Source organism: Cetorhinus maximus, chromosome 3 (assembly GCF_964194155.1).
Source record: "Cetorhinus maximus chromosome 3, sCetMax3.hap1.1, whole genome shotgun sequence".
In the NCBI taxonomy this organism is placed as follows: Eukaryota; Metazoa; Chordata; class Chondrichthyes; order Lamniformes; family Cetorhinidae; genus Cetorhinus; species Cetorhinus maximus.
The window spans coordinates 79,803,363-79,818,305 of NC_135881.1; the positions used below are offsets into that span (position 1 = coordinate 79,803,363).

General features: G+C 42.0%; 1 protein-coding gene across 1 annotated transcript in view; it reads left to right on the plus strand.

Annotated features, from left to right (window-relative positions):
- Positions 1-13,087, plus strand: part of LOC144678745 (receptor activity-modifying protein 3) — a 78,371-nt gene extending 65,284 nt beyond the window's left edge. Inside the window, exon 4 of the mRNA XM_078538608.1 lies at positions 8,394-13,087. Within this exon, the coding sequence (XP_078394734.1) occupies positions 8,394-8,649 (256 nt within the window). The 3' untranslated portion in view covers positions 8,650-13,087. The remainder of the gene's footprint in view (positions 1-8,393) is intronic.
- Positions 13,088-14,943: the final 1,856 nt, after the last annotated feature.

Here is a 14,943-nt window from a genome sequence, read left to right on the forward strand (position 1 = left end):
GTTTCTGCAGTGCATCTTGTAGATGGTACACACTGCTGCCACTGTGCGTTGGTGGTGTAGGGAGTGTATGTTTGTGCGCAGGATGCCAATCAAGCGGGCTGCTTTGTCCTGGATGGTGTCGAGCTTCTTGAGTGTTGTTGGAGTTGTACCCATCCAGGCAAGGGGAGAGTATTCCATCACACTCCTGACTTGTGCCTTGTAGATGGTGGACAGGCTTGGGGAGTCAGGAGGTGAGTTACTCACCACAGGATTCCTAACCCCTGACCTGCCCTTGTAGCCACAGTATTTATATGGCTAGACAAGTTCAGTTTCTGGTCAATGGTAAGCCCCAGGATGTTGATAGTGGGGGATTCAGTGATAGTAATACCATTGATTGTCAAGGGGTGATGGTTAGATTCTCTTTTGTTGGAGATGGTCATTGCCTGGCACTTGAGTGGCGTGAATGTTACTTGCCACTTTCAGTCCAAGCCTGGATATTGTCCAGGTCTTGTTGCACTTGGACATGGATCGCTTCAGTATCTGGGGAGTCATGAATGGTGCTGAACATTGTGCAATCATCAGTGAACATCCCTACTTCTGAGCTTATGATGGAAGGAAGGTCATTGATGAAGCAGCTAACGATGGTTGGGCCTAATACACTACCCTGAGGAACCCCTGCAGTGATATCTTGGAACTGAGATGATTGATCTTCAACAACCACAACCATCTTCCTTTGTGGTGGGTATGACTTCAACCAGCAGAAAGGTCAATTCCCATTGACTCGTTTTGCTAGGGCTCCTTGATGCCACACTCGGTCAAATGCTGCCTTGGTGTTAAGGGCAGTGACTCTCACCTCACCTCAGGAGTTCAGTTGTTTTGTCCATGTTTGAATCAAAGCTGTAATGAGGCCAGGAGCTGATTAATCGAACATCAGACTTCCCTGGTCAGTATGGCTGAGTTCTATATCAGCTATTGCTTTATGACTATGAATAACTTATTTCAGGCAGTTGGGTCACAGCTAAAGCTTAAATTCTGATCCAAATTATTGCTCGTTTGAAAGTGGTACTGCTCATGGAACATCAGACAATTGTCTATTTTGTAATGGCATGACCATGTAACATACAATGCAATTACAGCTGAACATTATATCCTAGAACAGGTAGTGTGCTTTTATAATATATAATATAGTATATGATTGCCCATCGCATTGCTCACAGACAATTGTAACTGTTGTTAGTGCACTAAAGAAGGCGAGATGTCCTGAGTGATGCTACCAACACTGAAGAGCAATTGTGAATTTGGAGCACTGATGGGGAGAAAGGTCTGTGAGGTCTAGGGTTTTAAACACTTTGGAAGGACAGGGCATAATACATGGGGTACAGCAGAGGAGATCTAAGACTGAATTTGGGAAGGTATCAGCCATTCCGGAGAGGAACAGGCCAGAGGTGTTGCTTGGAAACAATGGCAGAAAAGCTGGATGGGGGCCCTTAAAGAGCACTGCTTTCAGGCAAGACAGAGACACTAACTAGGGGCAGGTGGCAGCTGAGAGTGAGGCAGAAGTGGCACTGGGAGAGAGATAGAGGGATCAGGGTAGAGTGCATTTATTGAAACTAGTTTGTGTCCAAAAGGTTTGCAAGTTGTTTGAACACAAGAATACAAGAATTTGGAGCCATCCCTTCAAGACCACTCCGCTATTCGGCAAGATCACGGCTGACCTGATTGTGGCCTCAACTTCACATTCCTGCCTGCGCCTCATAACCCTTGCCTCCCTTGTTGATCAAAAATCTAACTAACTCAGCCTTGAATATATTCAGTGACCCTGCCTCCACTGCTGTCTGGGGAGAGAATTGCAAAGACTGACGACTCTGAGAGAAAAATATTCTCCTCATCTCAGCCTTAAATGGGAGAACCCTACTTTTTAAACTGTCTCCTCTAGTTCTAGACTCCCTCACAAAAGGAAACATCCTCGCAGTATCCACCCTGTCAAATCTTCTTAGGATCTTATACTATTCAATAAGTTAACCTCTCATTCTTCTAAACTCCAATGGATATAGGCCCAACCTGTTCAATCTTTCTGTATAAGCTAACCCCTTCATCCCAGGAAGCAGCCGAATGAATCTTCCCTGAACTGCTTCTAATGCAATTATATCCTTTCTTAAGTATGCAGACCAAAACTGTACACAGTACTCCAGATGAGGTTCAACTAAGGCTCTGTATGACTGTAGCAAAACTTACCCTTGCAATAAATAACAACATTCCATTTGCCTTCCTAATCAGTTGTACTTGCATACTAACTTTTTGTGATTCAGGTACTGGACACCCAGATCCTTCTGTACCTTAGAGTTCTGCATGCTCTGTCCATTCAAATAATATACTGCTTTTCTATTCTTCCTGCCAAAGTGGACAAGTTCACATTTTCCCACATTAAACTCCACCTGCCAAATTTTTTGCCCATTCACTTAACCTATCTAAATCCATTTGCAGAATCTTTATGTCCTCTCGACAACTTACTTTCCTACCTATCTTCATCTCGTCAGCAAATTTAGCTACAATACATTCGGTCCTGTCATGCAAGTCATTGATATAGATTGTAAATAGTTGAGGCCCCAGCATTGATCCTGTGGTACTCCACAAGTTACAGCTTGCCAACCTGAAAATGATCCATGAATCCCTACTATTTGCTTTCTGTTAGCTAACTAATCTTCTGTCCATGCTAGTATGGACCCCCTACACCATGTGTAGTTACCCCCTACACCATGAGCTCTTATTTTGTCTAGTAATCTTTGACCTTATCGAATGCCTTTTGGAAATCCCAGTACACCACATTTACAGGGTCCCCTTTAACCATCTTGCTTGTTACTTCCTCAAAGAATTGTAATAAATTATTCAAACACAGTTTCCCTTTGTTGACCACGTTGACTCTGCCTGATTGTATTATGATTTTCTAAATGTCCTCCTATTACCTCCATAATAATGGATTCCAGCACTTTCCCCTATGGCAGATGTTAGGTTAACTGGCCTATAGTATCCGTTTTCTGTCTTCCTCCTTTCTTGAATAGCAGTGTTACATTTGCGATTTTCCAATCTGCTGGGCTGTTTCCAGAATCTAGGGAATTTCGGAAGGTCACAACTAATGCATCTATTTTCTTTGCAGCCACTTCTTTGAAGACTCTAGGATGAAAGTCATCAGATCTAGGGAACTTGTCAGCCTTTAGGTCTAATAGTTTTCCCAATACCTTTTCCCTAGCAATTGTGATTGTTTTGAGTTCCTCCCACCCTTTTGCCTCTTGATTTTTAAGAATTCTTGGGATTTTTTAATGTCTTCTACAGTGAAGACAGACACAAAATACCTGTTCAACAATTCCACCATTTCCCTGTTTCCCACTACTAGTTCCCCAGTCTTACCTTCCAAGGGAACAACACTCACTTTAGTTACTCTTCCTTTTTAAATACTTATGGAAGCTCTTACTATCTGTTTTTATATTTCTAGCTAATTTTCTCTCAATCTCTAATTCCTCCCTAATTTTTTTTAGTTATTCTTTACTGGTTTCTAAAATTTGTCCAACCTTCTGACCTACCACTAATCCTCAGTAGTGTACGCTTTTTCTTTCAATTTGATACTATTCTTATCTGCCTTAGTTAGCCACAGATGGTGCATCCTTCTCATAGCCGCTTTCTTTCTCAATGAAATATATCTTTGCTGAGAGATATGAAATGTCTCCTTAAATGTCTGCCACTGATTCTCTACTGTCCTGCCTTTTGACATGTTTTCCCAGTTTACTTTAGCCAACTCTATTCTCATAGCCTTGTATTGGCCTTTAGGAACAAAGGAACAGGAGAAGGCCATTCAGCCCATCGAGCCTGCTCCGTGATTCAATATGATCATGGCTGATCGAACACTTCAATTTCTTTTGCCCACACTATCCCCATAATCCTTTACGTTATTGTTAATCAGAAATCTATCAATCTGTACCCTAAACATACTCAATGACTGAACTTCAACGGCCCTCTGGGGTAGGGAATTCCAAAGATTCACAACCCTCTGAGTAAAGAAAGTTCTCGTCATCTTGGTCTTAAGTGGCTTCCCCCTTATTTTGAAATTGTGTCCTCTGGTTCTAGACTCCCCAACTAGGGGGAACATCTTACCTTCATCTACCCTATGTATTCCTTTAAGTATTTTGTAGGTTTCAATGAAATCACCTCTCATTCTTCGAAACTCTAAAGGATGCAGGCCTAGTTTCCCCAATCTCTCTTCATAAGACAGTCCTGCCATTCCTGGAACAAGCCTTATGAACCTTCGTTGCACTCCCTCAATGGCAATAATATCCTTTCCGAGGTAAGGGGACCAAAACTGCACACAGTACTCCCGGTGCAGTCTAACCAAGCTTCTATACAATTGACGCAAGCCTTCAGTACACCTGTACTCAAATCCTCTTGTGAATTCTTATCTAAATTTAAGGCAGGAATCTTAGACCTGCACTTCTCACCCTCAAACTGAATGTGAAATCCTATCATGTTGTGATCACTGTTGCCTAGAGGCTCTTTACTGTGAGGTCATTAATTAATCTTGTCTCTTTGTACATTACCATGTCTAAAGTAGCCTACATAATGCTCATATGAACATATTGGTCTAAGAAATTGTCCCAAGTACACTCTATGAACTCATTTTCCAGTCTACCTTTGCCAATCTGATTTGTCCAATCTATTTGAAGAGTAAAATCACCCATGATTATTACCCTTCTTATATACCCCCATTATTTCTTCCTCTATACTTTGTCTTATGGTGTAGCTACTGTTAGGGGGCCTATAATTTACTCCCAGAAGTGACTTCCTACCTTTGCTATTTCTTATCTCCACCCAAACTGATTCTACATCTTGATCTTATGAATTAAGCTAATCTCTCATGACTGTATTAATGTCAGAGCTACCCCATCACCTTTTCCTAGCTTCCTGTCTTTCCAAAATGTCAAATGACATCTAATATTTAGGCCCCAGCCTTGATCACCTTGTAATCACATCTCTGAAATGGCTATCAGATCATACAAATTTATTTCTATTTGTGCTATCAATTCATCTGCTTTGTTACAAATGCTTCTTACCAATCTTACAAATTTTGGTTTTATCTGCTGGTGCATTCTTAAGTTTATACACTCTTTTTCTGCCATACTCTGTCTACCCTTACCCATATCGCTACCCTGGTCTATTGCCTTGTTCTTTTTCTTTAATTTATCACATCTCCCCTCACTAAAGTTTGAACATTATTAAAGCTGAGGGTGGATGGAAGGGCTGACCCGCTGTGCATCAAATGAATGGAACATTGCAATGGAAGCCCCTGCGATTGTGCTTGTATCAGCATCAGCAGGGACGGCCCAGGTTCTTGATCCAAACATTAGGATTGAAGCAGAAGGCATGGGTCATTAGAGGTAGCCTTTTAGGATGAAAATTGTTTTAGATGATGGGGAATGGAATTGGTTGAGTTTATTGGTAATACTATGGGCGGAATCATCCCAGATTTGCACAGAGTGTGGTAGCAGGCAGGAAAAAAGACATTCTAGCCGCCGGATGCAATGGCGGCTTTTCACGCCTTATTGTCCCATTCCTGCCTCATTAATTATGCAGCCACAGGAAACATGTCATCTCACTGGCAGGCAGCCTTGGAATCGCCTACCACACCATTACCTTGCTGCTTCATCATGCAGGGCATCATGTTTAAACTGCAGCCGTGCACACACTTCTCAATGCTTGCAGCTCAGGACTGCCCCAGTGAAGACATGGCCCCAAAAGACAAGAAGAGTGCAGCCGCACCCGATTCACTGACACATCCCTGGGATGCCTTCTGGACATCATGGAGGCCTGCCGCGATGTCCTCCAGCCCCGCTCTGGCCACAGGAGGCCAGTCTCAGTACTCCGGCTTGAGAGGTGGTGGCAAAGGAATGTTGCACACAAGAGGTTGACCATTCAGTGCAAAGAACGGATAAATGATCTCATCTGTGCCACCAGGGTAAGTCAACCATCTTATCATTCTAAACTCTCACACTCACAAGTCCATCACACATTCACTGGCATCTCACTCACTGCCAGCTCAAGGGACATCGCCACTCACACTCTCACACACACCCTCACATCACCGTCTGTCCTCATCTCCTCTGGAGACTGCCTCCTCAGCTGTCACCATCTTGAGGCCACTTGCGCAGATCAACATGTGCCCCACACACACCCTGGGATAGCCCCCTTCTCCAGTACGCCCTCGCCCTTCAGCCTCTTCTCTTGCCTGAGGCCACTTATCCCCCTTCTCCAAGCAAGCCCTAGCCCTGCAGCCATTGAAAAGCTACCCTTGTCTTATGGCTGGTCGGGTAGGTAGAGATCTGCCCGTGAGCCCCCCTAAAAATGATGTGGTGATGTCTGAAAAGCCTGGCACGAACGACTGCTAGTGCTGACTGAAGAAAGGTAGGCAAACAAACCTCAAAATCCTGAGCAAAGTGCAGCTCTCCAGGTGCACATCACTTATGTACAGTTGTGAAATATGATGATGTGATTGTGACCAGATGATCCAGCGTGGGGGGATGATTCTGGCAAGCAGGGCTTAAAATCAGATGTATTAAAATGACGTGCCTGTGTTGGACGGTGGGGAAGGAGGCCCGCCATTGATGGGTGGAGTGGACGATTGCAAACTGGTTTCACAAAGCGTAAAACTGATTTTTGGCCTTCTCACCATATTGTACCCCCCCAACCCGCCATGATGCCTGATGCCAATGGGGCCAGAAAGTTCCGGCTTATGGGCGGAACCGTTCGTGCTAGCTGGCGTTATGATGTACAGGAGAGTTTACACTGAAATCGCAAGAAATAACCTAAATGAAGTTAGCACTATTGATAGAGCGACTTTATTTTCAGTGTTCATTTTAGATGTGTTCTTTATCTCTTCATTTCTATCCTTTTTGTTGCCTTATCAGGTAAACAAAATTTGTTGTGCTGACAACTGCCCTATTATTTTCACAGCCCATGGATCAAGTAGTTTGTAAAACCTTTCGTGTCTATATTCTTTTGATTGGGAATCCTGATGCTTAAGACACTGGGCCAGATCTTGTGATCCCAGTGGTGGTGAACGCTAAGGCATTGCTTTGTTGAGTGCTGCAATAGAACTGCAAATTCTGGAGAGCCAACTTATGCTCAAATCCAGAGTTTGTGGTTTGCCAGAATGGGCTGCAGGGGAGTCCACGCTGATGGTCCCACTCGGCTCCTCAATCTCGGCTGATTTGACTGACTTGTATTTGATTGTTTGTACCCTGGCTCTGATTGTTGTTGTTTCAGTCATTTAAATGGCAGCAACTAAAGGCCACTTTAAATAACCACTGATGTTGGAGAAGAACTGGTGTGGCAGGCGAAGGGGGATGGGGTTGGGTGGTGAGTAGTCCTGGAGGCGGCGGGGTGGGGGTGGGATTGCTGGACGCTGGAGGGGAAGTGAGCGATGCTGGGGGTGGGTTGTCTGTGCCAGGGTGGGAGCTAGAACTAAAAGCGCTTTTATAATGATTAAAAACACTTATCTGTAATTGAGCTGAAGCCAGGCCTCAAGTCTTCAGCTCATGATGCTGAATTGCACCTCATACTCCCGACTTACCTCACCAATGGATTCACACTGCAGCTGGGAGATAAAGTTTCCACTGCAGCATATGATAAAGGTAAAAACATATTTTTAAATACAGTCAGTGGCACCTCCACTTGGCTGCTGACCGCAAGATCTGGGTCATAATGATTGAACAGCATGGGAAGCAAACATAAAGATAGATAAAGCTATGTGATCCTGAAGGTGGGTTTTGAAAGCTATTGATTAAGGGAACAAAGAAAGTCCATGGGTGATAAAGAAGTTTCTAAAGTAAAAGCAAAAAAAACAGCAGACGTTGGAGGCCTGAAACAAAAACAGAAAGTGCTGGAAGAACTCAACAGGTCTGGCAACATCTGTGAAGAGAACAGAGTTAATATTTCTAGTCTAATACAACTCTTCTTCAGAACTGCAGCTAATTCTCTTTCTCTCTTCAAAGAAGTTCCTAAGTTTTGAGGTCCTGGAAAAAATGTGCTAGAGTCAGAGACAGTGTAGTGAGCATTAGCTTCAACATGGAGGTGAATTTTCTTCTGCAATGTATTTTCATAGCAGAACAAATCGCCCGCTTGTTGTAAAACATACTGGAATTTTATTTCATGACCAGGCAGGTTCTAAGCTGGGTGTACGATCCACTGCCTGATTATTGTCCTTTTGGTGAAGGTACAATTTACCTCATGGTCAGTTTTACCCCTAGTTGCACAGACTTTGCTGGTTCAATAAGTTACCATAAAATGCAATAATAAGCTCTTTTGTTCATTAGACATTATCCTCAAAATATATATGTTAATTAACTTTGTCTTTATCTCTTTTTTCACAGCTATTACGATATTTTCTCACAGTGCACAGAGTCCTTCACAGAAGAGGTTGATTGCTTCTGGCCGAATCCACAAGTGGAAAACTATGTAATTAATATCCATAAACTTTTCTTTTCAAACTGTACTTTGGAGATGATAATCTTCCAGGACCCTCCTGACAAGATCCTCATTATCCTCATCACAGTGCCTATTTTACTAACCATTGTAATGATAGCCTTGGTGGTGTGGTGTAGTAAGAGGAATGATATACTGGTGTAGATTTAAGAATGCATCTTGGACAGCAAATCAAAACTACTATTTTGCAAACGCGCTACCTTAATGTGATTGAGTCAATTCCACTGACAATGTCTATATTGTTGTTCATCAGCTTCAGTTGGAAGGGGATATGGTCCAGTGGTGATCTCAGAACAGGCACCTGCACCAAGATAGGTTAAAGCTATGGACCTTAACTGGGAAGAAACAGTGTCTGATTTACTCAATAGCAAAAAGTTGACCCACTGGACTCAAATGAACACGCTTAAACTGTGTTACAAACTCATATGGCTCAACAACCTAGCTCTGTTTTATCAAACTCATACACTTCACTGGATAACCAATTATATTCGCTAGCCAACGTCGCAAATTGAAGTTGTAACTACCCAAATCTATGTTACAATAAATTATGAAGCCAGCTATGTAAAGATGAGAAGGAACATCTTTGGACACAATCACATGAAGAAGGAATCAGCACTTACTGAAACAAACTTTTCCAATCTACTCAAGATGATTTCTCGGAGTTGGAGCGTGTGGAGCGAGCTCCAGGAAGGATGTTGAGAGTGCTTCCCAGAGAAGGAGAAGAATGAAAGGAAATGGCTGACTGTGCTTTCGTCAGGAGTGGTACGGGAACTGGCAAGAGCTCTGCATTTCCTAAGCTCTCTCTTATGACTTAAAATTAAATATGCTGCTCATCTCCTCCCAGTTTGTTTTGCGGCAGGGGAGAAATTACAACGGTTGTCATGCGACAAACATTATGCTATTAAGATCTTAGTATTAAACAGACATAAGGAAAATAGATAATTGTTACGACAAAATGAACAATGGTCAGAATACAATAGATGTGCCCCAGTCTGTGATTGCTGTGATGTAGTAGAAGTGAAGATTGCTGTGCTGTGTCCTATTTTTTGTCTGAAATGACATATACCTGTTTATGTATATTTTAAGCTGATGACCTCTTCAAACAATGGTAGGAAATTAGAGTGTTCCACTTAAAGCTAAAACATGCTTTTTGGTAAGTTCCTGACACCCAGGCTACACATCACTGCACAACATTTCATTTAACACGTTCAGTCATTCTCAAAACAGCTTATAAAGTTTTTTTTTGAAAAACAACCTTTGCTGCGAAAAGCATGGGCCAGTGATCCTGGTAGTTACACTTCGATTACACTGCCAGTTAAGTCTTGTTGCTGAACCCTGAACGCACTGTAGCCTATCAGGTCAGGGACAATGTTGCCTCTAATTCTTTTTAGAGTGTGTGGGCGATTTGTTCAAGTGCACATGCCCCTTAATTTTTTTGCATGGCTGTACACGTGCATTAATGTAAAGGGGTCAACTTGTGCACGGCCTGCGTGGCCACTTTCAGGTTAATGCATGACCTTAGAAGGAGCATTGGTCAGGAAGAGGTTACCTAGTTTAAATTGCACTGAAGGACATCCAAGCCACAGGAGATGCATATTCAGTATCTGTCTTCCACCAGAGATTGCATTTTGCTAAACCATCACACAGGATCTTTGTAAGCGGTTTGAGATTTCTCTTAATCCAGGCCATATAATTGCCATTTTGGAGGGCATTCAGATGGGACATAGCAGCCATGGGACCTGCTCAGCCTGGAATCAGGAATGCTTCCAATGTACCGAGTCTCTGCCCCTGCCTGAACCTGGTCACACCCCCACCACATCAATGGCCTTGCTTGGGACATATGGAGGTTCCACTCCCCAAAAAGACCGAAAGAAACATCAGGGAAGGGTTAGAACCCAGAGTACTTAATCTAATTTTCAGCCATTCTACCGTACTCCACTTCCAACCATGCTTACATTGGAATTGCACAGAAGGGTTGAGGACTTTTGGTGTCTTTAACTTTGGTGTCAATATTGAACATATGTCCAGTGAGTGAGAAAATCCGTTGCCTTTTACAAAATTCCCAATTACAATTTAAAGACATTTGGTATGTTTTTGTTCTAATTTTTAAACCACTTAAGGCATAAGTATTATCTGTTACGGTAGGAAATAACATTTACACCTAATTGTGAGGATTTATGAATTATATTTTATTTGAATTCCCCATGTGCTCCGACTTGGACCAAGATGTGAATGGTTATCATGAGGGAAGATCAGAGGCTTTTGTACCCTGCCCCTGAGGTACAGGTTCCCAAAAAGCAACGTTTTTCATAAAAAGTAATATGTATAGAAAAGGCCAATAAACCATACTTGAGGATAATATATATTTAAAACTAAACAATAATTTTATTTATATTTACTTCAGTCCATATTAGAATAGGAGTCCTTAAATATCTGTAACAAGTGAGGCTACCATTGTACTTCAGTGCTACATTCTGATTCAAATAACAGTAAAATATTTTACACATGATAAAATTAAAGTTACCTGTTTTCTTCTTGACATGAGGATTTCTGACAATGACCACCTTTATAACTCAAATTTCAGAGTAGCTGGAGAAGGCGGAATGAAGCTTTTAAATGAGCTCCAGGTCTAAAATTATTTCCCCCCGATCCTTTTTAAGGTGTCCTCTTACCCCATCCCTATTATCATTAGTCAAATCACCAAATTCTATGCCTCTGCTAACATTAGTCTTGAACCAGCTTCTAGGGAAGAACAGGCCTGAGGATTTTCTTTCTGTCTTTTTCTGGAAATGCTTAGTTTCTGCTTAATGATTGTTGGTGATCTCAGAGATTGGGATTTTACCGTGCAGTGAGTCATAAGCATGAGTAACACCTTAACACTTAATAATGACTGTTAGAATAATGATGTATTCTTCCATTGCTGTGTTCTGACCCCTGCGTAGAAAATGCAATTTACAACAGCTTGTCACATCACTCTCATAATCCTAATGATGGCAGCAGGATAAAATCCACTATAATCTTGATATTAAACATTTTGCAGAGCTGACATGAAACCTAATCAAGAGGAAGAGAAGTTCTATTTGTGGGTGGGGGAGGAATTCAGGGGTCACACTGGTTGACAATACAGAAGCTGCGGAGATAGCCCGGAATAAATTTTTCATAAAACCAATGTAATCAGAGATTGGTTCAAATAACCAGTTGAGGACTAGTATATGCTCCCCTCCTACGCTTGTGTCTCTCCATGCTATATACCATCCAGATGCACGAGGTTGGGAAAGCAATAACTTCAGGTCTTTGCCAATGCTCATCTGAAGTTGACTATTATAAGACATACATAGGCAGGCTGGGGTAATTGTCAATTCCAGTTATCCTCTTGTATTGCTGCTGAAACATCTGAGCTACTACAGTCCGCATCTCTCCATTGCAGCACAGTTGAGATCAGACATGGTTGAAATAAGAATGCATTTGTTGGTACAATCTGTTGGCATTCAAACAAGCTCTATCACTGTGCTACACTTAGCCCAATAGCAGTTACTTCATACTCAATCTATCGATATCAATCTTTTATTTTCCTGATTTTTTCATCTGAAAGCAGTGGCTCATATTGGGATATGGTTTCACAGGTGTCATCAGCCTTCCAGTGTCTCGTCCAAGTGCAAGTCAAGACAACATCAGCAGGTAACTTGATCAATGGAAGCATCACAGCTAATTCTCCCCTTAACTGATGATCATTCAAATGTACTTTCCAGCAGCAAACTAGTGATAGCAACCAGGACCAATTTTTGTACTTCTGAACTCTGGGCATTGAGGCCAGTTGGACCACTCTGATTTCTACCACAGCTGAAGCCAGCTAAATCAGCTCAAGCCCAGAATGAAATCTGGCACCTTGGTGGTCTATATTGTGTGATATATTTACCTATCAAACTATTGTCAGGAGCCCTACCAGCCTCAATCAATATTACAGAACTGGCTGCTCTGTCAACAACAATATGATCATGTATCAGTTCTGGTTTGTAAACCTGAAATTGCTGATGATATTTTCTTTACTTTTCCTTTTGAATCTACCTCTGTTTGTCTCAAAAAAGCACAGGAATATTAAATGCTATGCTTCACTTTGCTGTGTTTGAAAATGCCTGTTTTTGCTTTTAATTGGCAGCATATTACTTTCAAAACTGTATTCTTGAGGCCTATTGCATCCCAGTGCATATAAACAGCCTGTAGGTGATTAAGCATGTTATGCTCCAGTGCACAGTACTCCTGTGGGTGGTTAAGTGTATATTATGCTCCAGTGCACATTACATTCAAGGTCATAACATGTCAGAATTTTAAAAAGCTTGAAAGATATCTATGTATGTATTACCTTTACTAAACATTAATGGTCAAAAACGAATCCCGGCATTTAAAATTAATAAGAAAGCTGAGATATATAAAAAAAGGATGCTGTGCATCTTTAATTTTCAATGTTTCCAAATACTGCACAGATGATGTAGTCTAATCGAATGGGAGAAGTCCAGCTTTGTTTTGACCAGCTTTGTATTATTTAAAAATGGAGTTTTGGAATAAAATGTGAATTGTTGTGAAATATGTAGAAAATTGTGCATTTTTCCTTTCAAACTATTTTTTAACTGGAGATCCAATTTTATAAAGGTGCCAGGTGTGACTTACTAAGAAGAAACAATTTCCAAATTCCACATTGGAGTTGCAGCAGTATTATGAGTTGTTTGGGCTCAGTTGCTCAATGGCTGCGGGAATAGTGGTTATGTTACTGGACTAGTAATCCAGAAGTTTAGACTAATAATTTGGAGATGTGAGCTCAAATCCCACGACAAAAAAGTTGGGGGATTTAAATTCAGCGATTTAAATAAATCTCGAATTAAAAAGCTAACATCAGTAATGGTGACCATGAAACTACTGGATTGTCACAAATACCCAACTGGTTCACTGGTCACAGGCTCTGATCTATATGTGACTCCAGATCCACAGCAATAACTCTGATAAAACTAAGTGGCTTGCTAGGCCATTTCAATGGGCAGTTCAAACTGTTCTGAAAAAAATATAAGACGACAACAATTTAGGCACCTGCTTCATATATGACAAAGGGACACCCAACCCAGTCAACAGCCCAGTCAACGCTGCAAAGTTCTCCTCACTAACATCTGGGGACTTGTACCAAATTTGGGAGAGCTGTCCCACAGATTGTCAAGCAACAGGCTAAGATGGTCATACTCACAGAATTGTACCTTTAAAGCAATGTCCCAGTGTCCTCTATCATCATCCCTGAGTGAGTTCCTATTCAGCAGATAGGTTGGCAAAATAATATGCAATAGTAGGTGGGAGGGAGTGGCCCTGAGAGTTTTCAACATTGACTCTGGTCCAGGAAGTCCCATAGCATCAGGCCAAACATGGACAATGAAGCCTCCTGCTGATTACTACCTACCAGCTTCCCTATGAAATTGTACTTCTCTACCTTGAACACCACTTGGAAGAAGCACCGAAGCAGCAAGGCACAAAATACACTCTGAATGGGGACTTCAATGTCCATTACCAAGAGTGACTTGGTAGTAACCACCACTGGAAAGCTGGTGGATTCCTGAAGATATAGCTACCAAATTGGCAGGTGGCAAGGGAACTAACTCAATACTTAATCTTATCCTCACCAATCTACCTGTCACAGGCACATCTATCCACGACAGTATCCATAAGAGTGACCATCACACAGCCCTTGTGGAGACAAAATCAAAATCACACTGAGGCCACCTCCTGTCATGTGTGGCACTACCACTATGCTAAATGCAATAGATTCAGAACAGATCGAGCAGCTCAAATATAGACATCCATGAGGCACTGTGGGCCATCAACAGCACAATAATTATATTCAACTACAATCTGTAACCTCTTGGCCTGACATATTCCTTGCTCTACCATTATTGAGCCAGAGGACCAGCCTGGTTGAGGAGTGTAGAAAAGCATGCCTAGAGCACAAAACATATCTAAAAATGAGTGCCAACCTGGTGAAGACTCAACACAGGACTACGTGCATGCTAAACAGTATAAACAGCATGCCATAGACAGAGCTAAGTGATCCCACAGCCAACTGATCAGATCAAAGCTCTGCAGTCCTTCCACATCAGTCATGAATGATAGTGTATGTTAATTAATGGGAGGAGGGGCTCCTTGAACATCCCCATCCTCAGTGATGGCAGAATGCAGCACATGATGATCCACTTTATCCTCCTCCCGAGCTCTTCAGCATCACAGTTGCCAGTCTTCAGTCAATTCAGTTCAGTCCACATGACGTCAAGAAATAGCTGAGAATGCTGGATATGGCAAAGGCTATGGGCCCTGACAACATCATGGCTATATTCCAGAACTTGTTGCTCCTCTAGCCAAGCTGTCCCAGCACTGCTCCAACATAGGCCTTTATCTGACAATGTAGAA